General features: G+C 41.7%; 1 protein-coding gene across 2 annotated transcripts in view; it reads left to right on the top strand.

Annotated features, from left to right (window-relative positions):
* Positions 1–16,079, top strand: part of TDRD12 (tudor domain containing 12) — a 101,945-nt gene that overhangs the window by 29,755 nt on the left and 56,111 nt on the right. For both annotated transcript variants that reach the window (XM_050771973.1, XM_050771974.1), the window contains exons 9-10: positions 14,810–14,907; positions 15,482–15,558. In XM_050771973.1, the coding sequence (XP_050627930.1) occupies positions 14,810–14,907; positions 15,482–15,558 (175 nt within the window). The remainder of the gene's footprint in view (positions 1–14,809; positions 14,908–15,481; positions 15,559–16,079) is intronic.

The raw sequence follows: 16,079 nt of genomic DNA, 5'->3' as shown, positions 1-16,079 counted from the left end.
TTAGCTTTTTAAAGATTAGAAAGGTTGTCTAGAAGGGCTATGGTAATTCTCTCTCTTTTCTTAATTTAGTGTAACCAATCTGTGATGTAGATACTGAAAGAGATCACGTGTCCTGCATTTCATACTTAGAAATTTTACTGTCATGTAAATAACATAACAGGCACCTGTTCATGTGCAGGACTGATTTTTTTCCAGCCTAGCCATTGACCAGTAATCATTATCTGTCCTCAGAGTGTACATATGTATTTATGATTGATTTTTCACTTAGGCAACAGGATGCGTAAAAATAGGGAAGACATGCTTATGAGGGCAGAAATACATAGTTTTTAATTCCAGTCTTCAAGATATTTTATGAATTGGAATTGCTGGGTGAGGGTGAAATGTGTCAGCCCCGTTGATGCCTGGCTCACCCTCTGTGGTGGTTCCTCCACCATTTCACTCTTATGCTGGATGTGTGTCTAGGAAGGCCTCACTTCATGTCTTGGATAGGTTCTTGGAAACTGACTTCAGTGAAACAAAGTGAAACGAAGCAACCTTAAGCAAAGCAACTTAATTTGAGGGCCTACTGTACTTTGTTTCCCTTAAATCCATGGTTTCCAAGAACCTATTGATGAGTCAAGTAAGGACTTACTGATACCTGTGGGTGTAATATTTCATGTGCATCTGTAGTAAACCACAACTACATTAAAGCTTTAGCCAACTAAAACATTCCCTGTACTTCAAATTATTTTCAATTACTTTGTTAATGTTGCTCATCATAGAGAAGGAAGGATGCAAAGGATTTTTCTCAGCCACTGTGCCAACCAGAGAGTCCTTCATGGCTGGCAGTGCCCACCCTGTCCCCGACCTGGGCCTTGCTCAGCCCTGGGCCTGGCCGCTGGAGGCTCCCTACCCACTCGGCCCACCTGTGCTATAGATTGTATCTGCATTTGGCGGTTCCCAAGCTCTTGTCCTGTGTCCAAGAAGAATAAGGTTATGCTGCCAGTTAGAAGAGTGAGGATGGGCAGAGGAGAATTTTATGGAGTGATGGAACAGCTCTCAGTGTAACCTCATTCTTCTTGGACAGGTGATTTCTGTCTCAGTGTGGCCAGGCTGGAACTTTTTATGGACTCAGAATGGAGAGTGTATGCTGATTGGTTAGTGAATATGCAAAAAAGGTTAAACCAAACACACCACTGAAAGGTGGGTATGACAGTGTAGAAAACCAACTAGGAGAGGGTAGGTGTATATGAAATAAGTAGGAGGCAGAGATCAATCAGAGGAAAAAATGCCAAACAGGAAGACAGTTTCTCAATCCAGTGTGTATATTACCTGAGACTTGTAGCTGAGCTTTAAACTGGTTTCTGCTTGAAAATTGGGTTTCATCAGGGACCCACCCCTATCTCCCTAGGCATTTGACTGCCTTTTGCTGCTATCAATAGCCCAAATTGTAAAAACCTGTCATCTCACTGCCTACTTTTTAAAATTGTAGAGTCGGGACTAGGTGCAGTGGCTCACACCTGTAATCCCAGCACTTTGGGAGGTCAAGGCTGGCAGATCACTTGAGGCTGGCATTTCAAGAGCAGCCTGGCCAATATGGTGAAACCCCATCTCTACTAAAACTACAAAAATTAGCCGGGTGTGGTTGTGCATGCCTGTAGTCCCAGCTACTCCGGAGACTGAGGCTGGAGAATGGCTTGAACTGGGAGGTGGAGGTTGCAGTGAGCCAAGATTGTGTCATTGCACTCCAGCCTGGGTGACAGAGTAAGACTCTGTCTCAGAAAACAAATAAAATAAAATAAAATAAAATAAAATAAAAGGCCAGGCACGGTGACTCATGCCTGTAATCCCAGCACTTTGGGAGACCGACACAGGTGGATCACCTGAGGTTAGCAGTTTGAGACCAGCCTGGCCAACATGGTGAAACCCCGTCTCTGCTAAAAATACAAAAATTAGCCAGTCATGGTGGCGTGTGCCTGTAGTCCCAGCTACTCAAGACCTTATTTGCTACATGATGAAATGAGAAACTAGAATGTAAAAAGGAGGAGTGAACCCTGTAGACTCTTTTGCATTGAAGGTAAGGGTGGCAACACAGTGTGGAGAGAACAAGCTTGGGGCTAGAAGCCAGGAGATATGTGTTCTAATCCTGAGTCCACCACTGGCTTGATGGGAGCCTTGACCTTCCAAGAGCCTGCATCTGCCCATCTGTACATGGAGTGGGAGGTAGGGGAAGACTAGAAGGCTCCTGGAGTTCTAGCATGTCTCCGTTGGGAATTTTTTTTTTTTTTTGAGACAGGGTCTCGCTCTGTTGCCCAGGCTTGATTGCAGTAGTGTGATCACAGCTCACCGCAGCCTCAACCTCCTGGCCTCAAAGGAGGCTGCAGCAGGAGAATCACTTGAACCCAGGAGGCAAAGGTTGCAGTGAACCAAGATTGTGCCACTGCACTCCAACTTGGGCGACAGAGTGAGACTCTGGCTCAAAAATAAAAAATAAAATAAAATAAAATAAATAAAATAAAATAAAATAAAATACCTTTCTTTCCGAAGTTTTCCAGAGGGTATTTGTATAATTTTTATTTCACAGAAATGGGGTCCTACTATACATACCTCTTTGTAGTGTATTTTACTTAGTATATGGCTGAACCCCTTTGTAGGTCAAATATATCCGGTAGAATGTGTTTAAGGACATAGACTCTGATGTGAGACTGTCAGGGTATCAGGCCGCTTCCTTCTCTGGGACATGGAGAGGTGTCGTTCCCATCCCCCTGGGAGTTGCTGAACTGGGCCATCGTGCAGTGTGCTTGGCTCAGCGCCTGACCTGTGGCAGCAGCAGCACATGTGGCCTCTGCCCCAGATTCTCATATGCCTCTTGTAGGGGATCCTCAGGTGAGAATTACAGCAGAAGGTAGAACCTGTTGTTGATGGGAGTGTATTCTTTCCGTTTATGTTCTTTTTCCATTGGAGGAATAAAAATACCAGGCACTACATCATTGTGTTTAATTATCGCGTGGCTTTCCATTGCGTGATACGTCAAAATTACTTTCAGGAGTCCCAGCTTGCTGGGCAGTAATTGTTTCCTGCTTATTACAGTCAGTAATAGAATGAACTATGCTTATCTTTGAAAAGGAAAAGGTTATGGTGAACAAAAACAAAAAAAAAAAAGATAATGTGAGGTGTGACTTGAATTGGCATGTAAAAAACAGAATTATTAGATGTTACTTTTCTAAGTATAGATTTCCCTTTCCTTTAATTATTGTGAGAAGGTACTTCAGTTATATTTCAGTTAGTTTTTGGTGTTTCTCTTTGAAGTTGCCTAATATTTTTAAGAATCAAAGTATAATACTTTGCTAATACTTGATTTGCTAATACTTGATCAAACAATCACATATTACAGAAGGGCTACAGTGAAAAATAATTTTTTTTATTTGCAAACTCTTCTTACCCCAGAATGTCCCCTAGAGATAAACTCACTTTTTAAAGTTATTTATTTTGGTAGTTATCTCCAGATTTTAAAATAATTATGTATATTTTACTGTTACTAGGCTTGTTAACTTTAGACATTGTCTTGATTTCTAGGGCAAGTTCGCTCTCATGCCCCTAACCCATATTCATTCATTCATCAGTTATTTATGAAGCCCTCACTGTCAGGTGCTTTTCTAGGGATTCTTAGGAGGGAAACAAAGTCTCTGCTTCCATAGAGTTTACATCCATCTTCTCAGTACATTTTTTATTTTACAATAATTACAAACTTACAGAAAAGTTGGAGAGTATTACAAATTACTTTTTCCCCAAACCATTTGAGAATAAGTTACTAATCTGATTCCGCAATACTTGAGTTTTTCCTAGAAAGGAGGACATTCTCAAAAATATCCACAATACAATGATCAGAGTGTGAAGATTAACATTGAATATTGTGATCATGTAACTCCCAGGTACCATTCAGATTTTGCTGATTATCCTAATACTCCCTTTATAGCAAAGAGACGTCGTTCAGCATCACTTGTTTCATTTAGAGAACACGTTTCTTTAGTCTTTCCTCTGGGACATTTCCTGGGTCTCCTTGATTTTCATGACCTTGCTCTTTGGAAGATTACAGACATGTTATTTTGCAGAATGTGTTCTGGATTTTGGTCATTCTAATAGGGGTGTAGTGGAATATCATTATTTCAATTTGCATTTCTCTAATGACATATGACGTGAGCATCTTTTCATATGCTTATTTACTGTTGATGTATCTTCTCAGATGAGATGTCTCTTCAGGATTTCCTTATTCATTTATTAATTTAGAGATGGAGTCATGCGCTGTCAGCCAGGCTGGAGTGCAGTGGTGTGATCTCAGCTCATGGCAACCTCTGCCTCCCAGGTTCAAGCCTCCTGCCTCAGCCCCCCGAGTAGCTGGGATTAAGGTGCCCACCACCATGCCTGGCTAGTTTGTATATTTTCAGTAGAGACAGGGTTTTACCATGTTGGCCAGGCTGGTCTCGAACTCCTGAGCTCAAGTGATCCACCTACCTCAAATGATCCGCCTGCCTTGGCCTCCCAAAGTGCTGGGATTACAGGCATGAGCCACGCACCGTGCCTGGCAAAAATTTGCCTATTTTAAATTGACTTATTTGTCCTCTTATTGTTGAGTTTTAGGAGTCCTTTGCATATTTTGGATAACAATCCTTTTTTTACATGTGTCCTTTGCAAACATTTCCTCCCAGTGTGTGACTTGTCTCTCATTCTCTTGACAATATCTTTCACAGAGCAGAAATGTTCAGTTTTAATGAAGTCCAGCTGATCAGTTGCTTCTTTCATGGATTGTGCCTTTGGTGTTGTCTGTAAAAAGCCATCGCCGGCTGGGCGCAGTGGCTCAAGCCTGTAATCCCAGCACTTTGGGAGGCCGAGACGGGCGGATCACGAGGTCAGGAGATCGAGACCATCCTGGCGAACACGGTGAAACCCCGTCTCTACTAAAAAAAAAAAAAAAAAATACAAGAAACTAGCCGGGCGAGGTGGCGGGGGCCTGTAGTCCCAGCTACTTGGGAGGCTGAGGCAGGAGAATGGCATAAACCCGGGAGGCGGAGCTTGCAGTGAGCTGAGATCCGGCCACTGCACTCCAGCCTGGGCGACAGAGCGAGACTCCATCTCAAAAAAAAAAAAAAAGCCGTCGCCATACTCAGGGTCATCTAGGTTTTCTCCTGTGTTATTTTCTAGGAGTTTTGTATTTTGCATTTTTCATTTAGATCCATTTGAGTTGATTTTTGTGAAGGGTATAAGGTCTGTGTCCAGAGTCATTTTTCTGCATGTGGATGGTTCCAGCACCATTTGTTGAAAAGAGAAGGTTGTGTTTTATTAGAGAAATCTTACATACTGTTTTGAAAGGAAGCTCATTGACACTAGAGAAGCTTTTGGGAGCTGGCAAGCTCTGATTGGTAGGTGATGGCAGTAGGTAAAACTAATCTTAAAGTCGTGGCAGGTTATTTCAGCAGCTACCAGGTAAAACTGGTGTTGGGATTCTGGCAGTGCACCTCAACAGAGGGGCCAAGAAGGTGCTCTGTGCCTCGAGTACTTTTCCTCTGGCCTCTCGACTCTGATTTAGTTGGAGATGAAAGAATGACCTAGTTTGTATGATTAACCTTCACAGGACTGTTGGGTTTAAAGTGATTGTTTATATACAGTCGTGTGTTGCTTACTGATGGAATGTGTTCTGAGAAATACATCATTAGGTGATAGCGGTGTGCAAACATAATAGGGTGTACTTACAGCAACCTACGTGGTGCGGCCTACTACACATATAGGTGATATGGTATAGCCTATGGCTCCTAGGCCACAAACCTGTACAGCATGTTACTGTATTGAATGCCGTAGGCAGCTGTAACACAATGGTAACTATTTGTGTTATCTAAATCAATTTAAACATAGAAAAGGTAGTGATTATGGTATGATGTTGCTAGGCAATAGGAGTTTTTCATCTTCATTAAAATCTTTTGAGACCACCATCGTATACGTGGTCTATCGCTGATGGAAGGTTGGCATGTGGCACGTGACTGGAGTTGGATTACTGTCTGCCAAGCCTATTACCGTCTTTGATTTATTGCCCTTGTTTTTTTGTTCATCTTTTGACTTCTACTCTTCTTCTACCACTTGTGGTTTTAATTGGTTATTTTGATACCATATAAATGGGCCTTTAATGATGTGGTAGGAGGGGTAGAGAGAGGGAAATGTCTAGAGCCCTGTGAATAGACTCAGTCTTCTAGGGAGCCTGTACCCTTGGGCTGCACGCTTCTCAGGTGCCCCACCGCGTCCCTCACCTCCCACCTTATGTGGGACAGAATGGCTGGAAGGGGCTAAGTTGTGTTATTTTCCTCCCCCACCAGAAGGCTAAATCAAACTGTATTTCCCTTCCTCTAGGTTAGATAGGTTCTGATAAACTCCAGTAGTTTCGGCTCTGGTTCAATACTTTCTCCTGAGGTCACGTCCTTTAGGAAGGAACAGCACGCCCTTTATATTTCCAACTAGTTACTTTTCCCCTCTTCCTGTTGAAGCACAAGGTGATTTTCCTGTGGTATTCACTGTGAGAACCTGCTGGAGCTCCAGGAGGTAGAACTCACAGAAGTGTGGCACGCAGCCCCCCACCCTGGAGTTTTAACTAACAGAGGTGTCCACACTGACCCTCCAGCAAATTGTCAGTTACAGTTCAGGTTTCCCACCTCACTCCTGGTCCCATAGAAGTTTCTTCTGGGTTTCTGCCCCTGTCCATTCTGAGTTTCTGTCCACCTGTCATTCTCTCCAGTGCTGGGTTGGCAGTTTGCCCTGTGACCTCACTTTAATGGACCTAGGAAGAGTTCCTGATTTTTCAGTGTGTTCAGCTTTTTACTTGTTGTTAGGATAGAGTGATAACCATCAAGCTTTTTACATGCTTGACTGGAAAGTGGAAATTATACTAAATTTTAAAGTGTAAGATTGACAAGCCTTGGAGATTCTAATTGCTTTTCTTTTTTTACTTTATATTGTCCATCTGCAATGGACTCACTGCAAGCTCCTCCCCCCAGGTTCATACCATTCGCCTGCCTCAGCCTCCCGAGTAGCTGGGACTACAGGTGCCCACCACCACGCCTGGCTAATTTTTAATATTTTTATTAGAGATGGAGTTTCACCGTGTTAGCCAGATGGTCTGATCTCCTGACTTTGTGATCTGCCCACCTCAGCCTCCTAAAGTGCTGGGATTACAGGCGTGAGCCACCATGCCCGGCTATATTGTCCATCTTTATAGACTCCTTAAGTTGTTCCAGATTCTCATTTATGGAACCCTATATCTGTATGATTTGAATATCTATAGAGACTCCTGTTATGATTCAGCTATGATCTCTCTTGGAAAATATTCTGTGTACACCTTAGAAGTATATGTGCTTTGCTGTTGTTGGGTAGAATGTTACAGAAATCTTAATTAGGTCATACTGGTTGATAGCATTGTTCAAATCTTCTTTATCTTTATTGATTTTCCATGAACTGTTCTGGCAATTATTGAGAAAGAGGTTTTGAAATAGCCAACTATAATTGTTTTGTTTTCTCTTTCCAGTTCTGTCAGTTTTTCCTCCATGTATTTTGAAGGTCTGTTATTTAGGTGCATGAAGACTTAGAATTTTTATGTCCCCATGATGAATTGCTTACTCAGTCATTGTTAAATGGCTCTCTTTATCCCAGATAGTATTCTTTGCTCTGAAATCTACCTTAATATTAATATAGCTGCTCTAGATCCATTTTGATTAATATTAACATATATCTTTTCATGTCCTTTTAGTTTTAACCTATTGGTGCCTTTATATTTAAGGGGGAGTTCTTGTAGGGAGCATATAGTTGTGTCCAATCTGTCAATCTCTGTCTTTTAATTGGAATATTTAAGTCATTTCTATTTAATGCAATTTATTTAAAATTTTTTATCATTTAAAATTATTGTGGGCACTTGGTAGGTATATATATTTATGGGGTACATGGAATATTTTGATACAGGTATGCAGTGTGAAATAAGCACATCATGGAGAATGGGGTATTCATTCTCTGAAGCTTTATCCTTTGCATTATAAACAATCCAGTTATATATTTAAGTTATTTAAGACTTATAATCACCCTGTTGTGCTATCAAATAGTCGGTCTTATGCTTTCTAATTTGATATAATGTATGATGTTGTTGGCTCTTAATCTAGCATCTTGCTGTTAGTTTTCTGTTTGTCTCATCTGGTTTTTGTTCCCTTTACCCTACTTTTTGCTTTCTTTTGGATTAAGTGCCTTTTATGTTCCATTTTAACTCCTTTGTTAGCTTATTAGCTATAACTTTTTTTTTTTTGAGATGGAGTCTCACTCTGTCGTCCAGGCTGGAGTGCAGTGGCATAATCTTGGCTCACTGGGTTCTGGCGATTCTGCTGCCTTAGCCTCCTGAGTAGCTGGGACTACAAGCATGTGCCACCATGCCTGGCTAGTTTTTATGTTTTTAGTAGAGATGGGGTTTCACCATGTTGACCAGGCTGGTCTCGAACTCCTGACCTTAAGTGATCCACTGGCCTCAGCTTCCCAAAGTGCTGGGATTACAGGAACGAGCCACCATGCCTGGTCAGCTATAGTTTTTTGTTTTGTATGTTTAGTGGTTGCTTTAGGGTTTAGAGTAAACATCTTTACTTCTCATAGCCTACCTTCAAGCAGTATTAGGCACTTCATGGATAGCATGAGGAACTTAGCAGTAGCCTCCTTCCATTTCCTCCCTCCTGGCCATTATGCAGTTATCATGCATTTTATTTATTTATTTATTTATTTATTTATTTATTTATTTATGTATTTTTGAGACAGAGTTTTGCTCCTGTCACCCAGGCTGTAGTGCAGTGGCGCCATCTCAGCTCACTGCAGCCTCCACCTCCTGCGTTCAAGCGATTCTCCTGCCCCAGCCTCCTGAGTAGCTGGGACTACAGGTGCACACCACTACGCCTGGCTAATTTTTGTATTTTTAGTAGAGATGGGGTTTCACCACGTTGATCAGGCTGGTCTGGAACTCCTGACTTCAGATGATACACCTGCCTCAGCCTCCCAAAGTGCTGGGATTACAGGCATGAGCCACTGCACCCAGCCTGTTGTCATGCATTTTAATTCTACATTTATTAGAAACCCCACAGTACCTCATCATTTTTTATTAAGTAGTCAATTCTTTCTCTCTTTTTTTGAAAGAAGAAAGAAGTTGAATTCTCTAACATGTCATAAGCATGCAGGCAGGTTATCAGAGTCTGTGCTCTTTCTGTCTTGTTGGCCTTGCCATCCTGAAGGTTTTGCCTCTATCCTCCTATTCCAAAATGAGTTATCACTGTGTCTCCCTTCCAGCCAGCTGGGGGGCAGGGGGAAGAGGTGAAGGGCACAACTCAGAGGTTGCACATGGTGCTTCCTCTCTCATTTCTTTGGCCAGAATGTTCTTGGGCAGCCACGCTTAGTGGGGGATGAAGCTCTGGGAGAGGGTGTCCTTTTGGATTGCCAGGCTCCCACTAAAAATCAGGGGTTCTGTTACCTCAGAATTAGAAAACTGCAGGCATGGGCCATATCTGGCCTGCCGCCTATTTTTGTACAACCTGTAAGCTAAAAATGATTTTTCCATTTTTAAATAGTTGAAAAAATCAAAAGAGAAAGAATATTTTGTGATGCATTAAAATTATATGAAATTGTAATCTCAGTAGTTATAAATAAAGTTTTACCGAACATAGCCGGACTCATTTGCTTACATATTTTATACAGCTGCCTTTGCGCTGTTGCAGCTGAGTTGAGTGGTCGCGCCCCACGCCACCTGTCCCACAAAGCCCACAGTATTTACCAGCTGGCGCTTTGCAGAAGGAGTTTGCTGACCCTGATCTGGAGCCAAGGACTGAATGATATTCCAGGATAACTAACAGACCCTGCCACACTCCCCAGCACAGAGACCACAGATTTTGTGTGTCCCTTTAAATTTTAATTCTATTTTAAAGAGATTTTTAAGATAAGAATATATATTTTTATATTTACCTTCATATTTATCATTTTTGGTGGTCTTTATTCTTTTTTTTTTTTTTTTTTTCAGAGACAGGATGTTGCACTGTTGCCCAAGCTGGAGTGCAGTGGTGTGATCATGGCTCACTGCATCCTCAAACACCTCAGCCTCCCCAGTTGTAGGGACTAGGCACACACCACCATGCCTGGCTAATTTTCAAAATTTATTTAGAGACAGGTTTTCATCATGTTGGTCAAGCTGGTCTCAAACTCCTGACCTCAGGTAATCGGCCTGCCTCAGCCTTCCAAAGTGCTGGGATTACAGGCGTGAGCCACTGCGCATTGAGGCCTTTCTTTGGCTTACTTTGCTTGGATGGAGCACATCCATACCCTAAGGGCAGGGTATGTGGGTGCTGTTTCTCAGCTCTTGAGACCTGTTACTCTCATTGGAATGGCAGGGGTGGCCTTCTGGATTGCAGATCACTTTCCTCATTACTTATGACACTGCACATGTTTTCATGTTCCTGTTGGCAATTTGTCTGCTCTTTGTGAAATTCCTGTTTACATGTTTTAAAACTTAGGTTTTCTTATAATAAATTTTGAGAGTTATTGTTCTTTATTTTATTTTTTATTGAGACAGAGTTTCCCTATGCTGGCCAGGCTGGTCTCAAACTCCTGGCCTCAAGCAGTCCTCCTGCCTCGGCCTCCCAAAGTGCTGGGATTATAGGTGCAAGCCACTGTGCCTGGCTGAGTTTTTAAAATATATTCTGGAGATGTCGTTTGTATTATAAATAAATTTCCTGCTAGTCTGTGGCTTTTCATTTTCTTAATGGTATTTTTCAGAGGAGAAGTTTTTGATTTTTGATGAAGTCTAGCTAATCACTTCTTTTTGTTTTAGGATTTTATGTCCTATTTAAGAAAACTTTGCTTTCTCTATGTTTTCTACTTTTGGCTTTTACATTTAATTCTAGGATCCATTTCAGGTTAGCGATGTGAGGTAAGGGTCAGGATTTGGTTTTGTTTTTTCCATGTGGGCATCCAGTTTTTCCAGTATGTATTATTTTGTATTTGTGGAGCTACATCTTCAAGGTAGATTCCTGGCAGAGGGGTTTCTGGCCAAAGAATGGTTTTATCTCTGTTGCCAGATGCTGTGGGTACTGTATCATCTGGGAGTCTCATGGGAATCTAGGAGACTGCCTGTTTGCCCACACCTCACCAGCAGAGAGTTTCAAGTTTTTGGATCTTTTTCAGTTTGCAGTGAGAAATAGTATCTTAGATGAGTTTCCATTTGCATTTCCCTTATTATGAGAGCCACTTATGATTCTTTGACAAGTCACATACATTTATTGTGATTTTTTTTTTTTTTTCAGACAGAGTTTTGCTTTCTTTGCCCAGGCTAGAATGCTGTGGCCTGATCTTGGCATACAGCAACCTCCGCCTCCCGGATCCAAGTGATTCTTCTGCCTCAGCCTCCCAAGTAGCTGGCATTACAGGCGTGTGCCACCATGCCTGGATAATTTTGTATTTTTAGTAGAGACGGGGTTTCTGCATGTTGCCGGTCAGGCTGGTCTCGAACTCCCGACCTCAAGTGATCCACCTGCCTCAGCCTCCCAAAGTGCTGAGATTACAGGCGTGAGCCACTGTGCCCAGCCTTATTGTGATTTAATGTATATTTGGACGTCTTTTCATTGTCTCATTTTGTGGGTTTTTTTTTGGGTTTTTTTTTTTGTTTTTTTTTTTTTTGTTTTTTTGTTTTGTTTTGTTTTGTTTTTTTAGACAGAGTCTCACTCTGTCACCCAGGCTGGAGTGCAGTGGCTCACTGCGGGCAGTGAGATCATGGCTGACTGCAGCCTCTGCCTCCCAGCTTCAAGCGATTCTCCCACCTCAATCTCCCAAGTAGCTGGGATTAAAGGCACGCACACCTTGCCTAGCTAATTTTTGTATTTTTAGTAGAGACAGGGTTTCACCATGTTGGCCAGGCTAGTCTTGAACTCCTGACCTCAAGTGATCTACCTGCCTTGGGCTCCCAAAGTGTAGGAATTACAAGCGTGAGCCACCACACCTGGCCTCATTTTGTGTTTTCTGTTGACCATAATTTTTCTTTCTATTTTCTTTGTTATTTTCTGCCTCCTCTTGAATTGACCATTTTCCCCCCTCTTCCTTTTTACTCTTAGAGATATTGCATTTCATTTCTCTTAGTCTTAAATTTTATATGTACTTATACTTTTTTTTTTTTTTTTTTTTTTTTTTTTTGAGACAGAGTCTCGCTCTGTCGCCCAAGCTGGAGTGCAGTGGCCGGATCTCAGCTCACTGCAAGCTCCGCCGCCCGAGTTTACACCATTCTCCTGCCTCAGCCTCCCGAGTAGCTGGGACTACAGGCACCCGCCACCTCGCCCGGCTAGTTTTTTGTATTTTTTAGTGGAGACGGGGTTTCACCGTGTTAGCCAGGATGGTCTTGATCTCCTGACCTCGTGATCCGCCCGTCTCGGCCTCCCAAAGTGCTGGGATTACAGGCTTGAGCCACCGCGCCCGGCCTGTACTTATACTTTCTAATGGAGTTTCAAGGTAATCATTGTCTGTCCTCACATCAATAACGTCACCTTTTCTTTTCTAAACTCCTCTTTTCATTTCTGTTCTAATTTCTAGAATTTTAATTTAACTTGTTCTTTTGTAAATACATTTTGCAGTCAGTTTTTCTTTAAGTTCTTTGGAGTGGAATTGCTTGGGTTCGAATCCCAGATCTGTTATTTACTAGCTGAATAAACATGGGCACGTTATTTCACGTTTCTGTGCTTGCTTTTCCTAATCTGAAAAGGGGGAAATAATTGTGCCCATCGAGAAATCACATGGAATTCAATAAAGTACATGGTACCTATCACATAGAATTGAATCAATTCATATAAAGCATTTAGATTAGTTCTCGATATAAATACTAAGTAGATGTTGATTATATAATTAATATTATTGTACTACTGATTTATTTTTCTCCTTCCCCAAGTATATACTTTGTAGTTCTTCTAGTAGGGGAGTGTCTTTGTTCACGTTGCTGTAAAGGAATACCTGAGACTGAATAATTTAGCAAGAAAAGAGGTTTATTTGGCTCACAGTTGTGCAAGCTGTGTAAGAAGCATAGAGCTGGCATCTGCTCATGGTGAGGCCTCAGGAAGCTTCCAATCATGGCAGAAGGGGAACAGGAGCTGCATGTCACCTGCAAGAGAGGAAGAGAGAAAGGGGAAGGAGTGCTAGGCTATTTATTTATTTATTTATTTATTTATATTTTTTGAGATGGAGTCTCACTCTGTCACCCAGGTTGGAGTGCAGTGGTGCAGTCTGAGTTCACTGCAGCCTCTGCTTCCCAGGTTCAAGTGATTCTCCTGCCTCAGTCTCCCAAGTTGCTGGGACTACAGGTGTGCGTCACCACGCCTGGATAACTTTCATATTTTTAGCAGAGACAGCGTTTCACCATGTTCAACAGGCTAGTCTTGAACTCCTGAGCTCAAGTGATCACCTACCTCGGCCTCCCAAAGTGCTGGGATTATAGGCATGCCACTGCACTTGGCCTCTTTGGTTTCATGAATACTTCTTTTATTTCTTGGATATTTTAATTAAGTTGATTTGAAAAGTCCTTTTCAGACAGATGTTTTATCTTCATATCGTCAGATGTGAATATTTCTTTCCCAATCTCCTTTTTTTTTTTTTAAACTCTTTATGATAGCGTTGAACTACTTTGTGGACTTAGTGATTTTTGTTTGAGAGCTTGTCTTGTATGAACGTTTCTCTCTTGGTGAATTTTAACTACCGCCTCCATTCCTGGTTCCAGAGTTTATCTTTTTGGCTAAAAGATTGTACCCTGATAATGTAATTCCAAACCGGAAGACCACATGACATGCAGACTTGGGTTCCAAATTACTTTAAGGAAGGGTGAGGGCAGTTTATAATATCATTTCACATTTCTAGTGCTGCTGCTTATTTCAGTGACTAATAGGTGAAAGGTGTCTCTTGTCATTTCAATTTGTGTTTCTTTTATTAATAGTAGGACACTTTTCTAGAATGCCTCTGTATTTCCCTAATACATGATTGCTGGGTAAAACAACAGCCATTTTATAATGCTCATGGGTTCTGTGGTCAGGAATTCAGAACGGGCATGGCAGGAGGGTTTGCCTTTGTTCCACACTGTCCAGGGCCTCAGACAGGGAGACGTGAGGGCTGGCGGTAACTAAGCAGGGGCAGTGATCCGAGGACTCAGGCAAGTTCTGGCAGTTGATGCTGGCTTTTGGCTGGGTCCTCAGCTGGGGCTGTCATCCGAAATACGCCGGCAGCCTTTCTATGTGGCCGCTTTCCCAGAGCGTCATGGCTGGGCCTCAAAGGTGAGTGTCCAAGACAGCAGATCCCAAGTATGCGGCCTTTTGGTAACATCGCTTTAGAAGTCACACAGCACCACTTCCATGTTGGTTATGAGCTCACCAAGGTTCACAGGAAAGGAACACAGAGCCCACCTCTTGGCAGGAGGCAGAGTCACGTTGTGAGAAGAGCCTGTGTGTTGGGAGATGTTGCCATGGTCTTCTGAGGGAAATGTCATCTGAAAAATTGGGAAAATACTGTTGTGTTCCATTATTAGTCAGCTGGTATGGGAATTTTAGAACATTTTAATTGTTTTTACATAAAGGTTGAGACAAGATTTTAAAATTTAATCCCCTCAAATAAGGTTTACTACAAATTCATATTCCATAAAAATTTCACATATTAAGATTTTATAATGGTATTTGCTTTTATTATATTCCTTTTTATCCTGTCTTCTATTAATATCACTTTTTGGTGTAGCTTTCTTATTACCATTTTTATTTTGCAGACAAAGCTGTAAAATGTAATATGGATTCATTGAGAGATTCACCTAAAAACAAATCTGAAAAGAAACACCATTGCATCTCTTTAAAAGATACAAATAAGGTTGTATTTTAAAAATGTTCTTTCAATACAGAGTTCATATAGCGTTAATTTTCAAATTTTCTCTTTCGAAATCTATCTGAAACCAAAAATATATTTTCTATTAAAAAATCGTTGGCCATGATAGTTTCCTATAGTTTGCTTATTTTGAAAGGAGAAAGTAGCTCCAACTTATTCATGTCAAGCTCTTGTTCTCAGCCTAGTTTCTTTTCTACAAAATTGGATAATCATCCTCCTTTTAACGAAGGTGTGAAAATCTGGGATTCCAGGGCACTGTCATAGTGAAGTGCAAGTCTAATCTGCTCTCCGTCCCTTTGACAAGACAGGTGAAAGTGATTGCAGGGCATTTTAAATACTGATGATCTGGAATGCCCTGCCATTTGGATGTTTAATGTAGTATAGCAATGGCATAATCACCCAACTTTCCAGTTTTTTGTCTCTCCATGTCTGTGTGTGCATGAAAGCTGTCTGGGATGATTGTTCATGAGAATAACTCCCATGGAATTTTGGTTCTAAAAGAATGTATATTATGTTGCTAGCATATACATTCTTTCTGAAAGAAGTTTTTCTTTTACAGTGTGTTGAATCTTCAGCATACTGGCCAACAAAAAGAGGCATAACCATATATGCTGATCCAGATGTACCAGAAGGAAGGTATGATTTGAAAATTCAAACTGGGTGTGATGGTGCTTGCCTATAGTCCCAGCTGTTGAGGAGGCTGAGCTGGGGGAATCGCTTAAGCCCAGGAGGTTCAGGCTTCAGTGAGCTGTGATTGTACTACTGCACTCCAGCCTGGGTGACAGTGAAACTGTATCTCTAAAATAATAATAATCGGTGTAATTGACAAGAGACTTAGGGTGATATTGTCTTATACAGTGTTCTACAAAATCCGATGGGAAAATAGTTCATTTTCAAAGAGTGGCCCAGGAAATTTTGGTTAAACATATTAATTTAAAGGAAAAATGTGACACCTGGTTGACAGCAAAGTTGACTGAAAACTGGTAGTGGCCCTAGAGTGTGTCTCTTCTTTGCCTTGTTGGACAGAGTTGTCTCGGTAAGGCAGGTCTGAAGATTGGCACTGAGTGGTCCTGATGGGAGGGATGGCCTCACGTGGCCAGATGGCAGCACAGGGTGGGTGGTTACCCGGGGCGGAAAGAGAAAGACGGTTTCATGAG

The sequence above is a fragment of the Macaca thibetana genome, chromosome 19 (genome assembly GCF_024542745.1).
Source record: "Macaca thibetana thibetana isolate TM-01 chromosome 19, ASM2454274v1, whole genome shotgun sequence".
Taxonomy (NCBI): Eukaryota; Metazoa; Chordata; class Mammalia; order Primates; family Cercopithecidae; genus Macaca; species Macaca thibetana.
The sequence above is the reverse complement of the archived record's forward strand: the minus strand, read 5'-3'. Positions and strand labels throughout refer to the sequence as shown.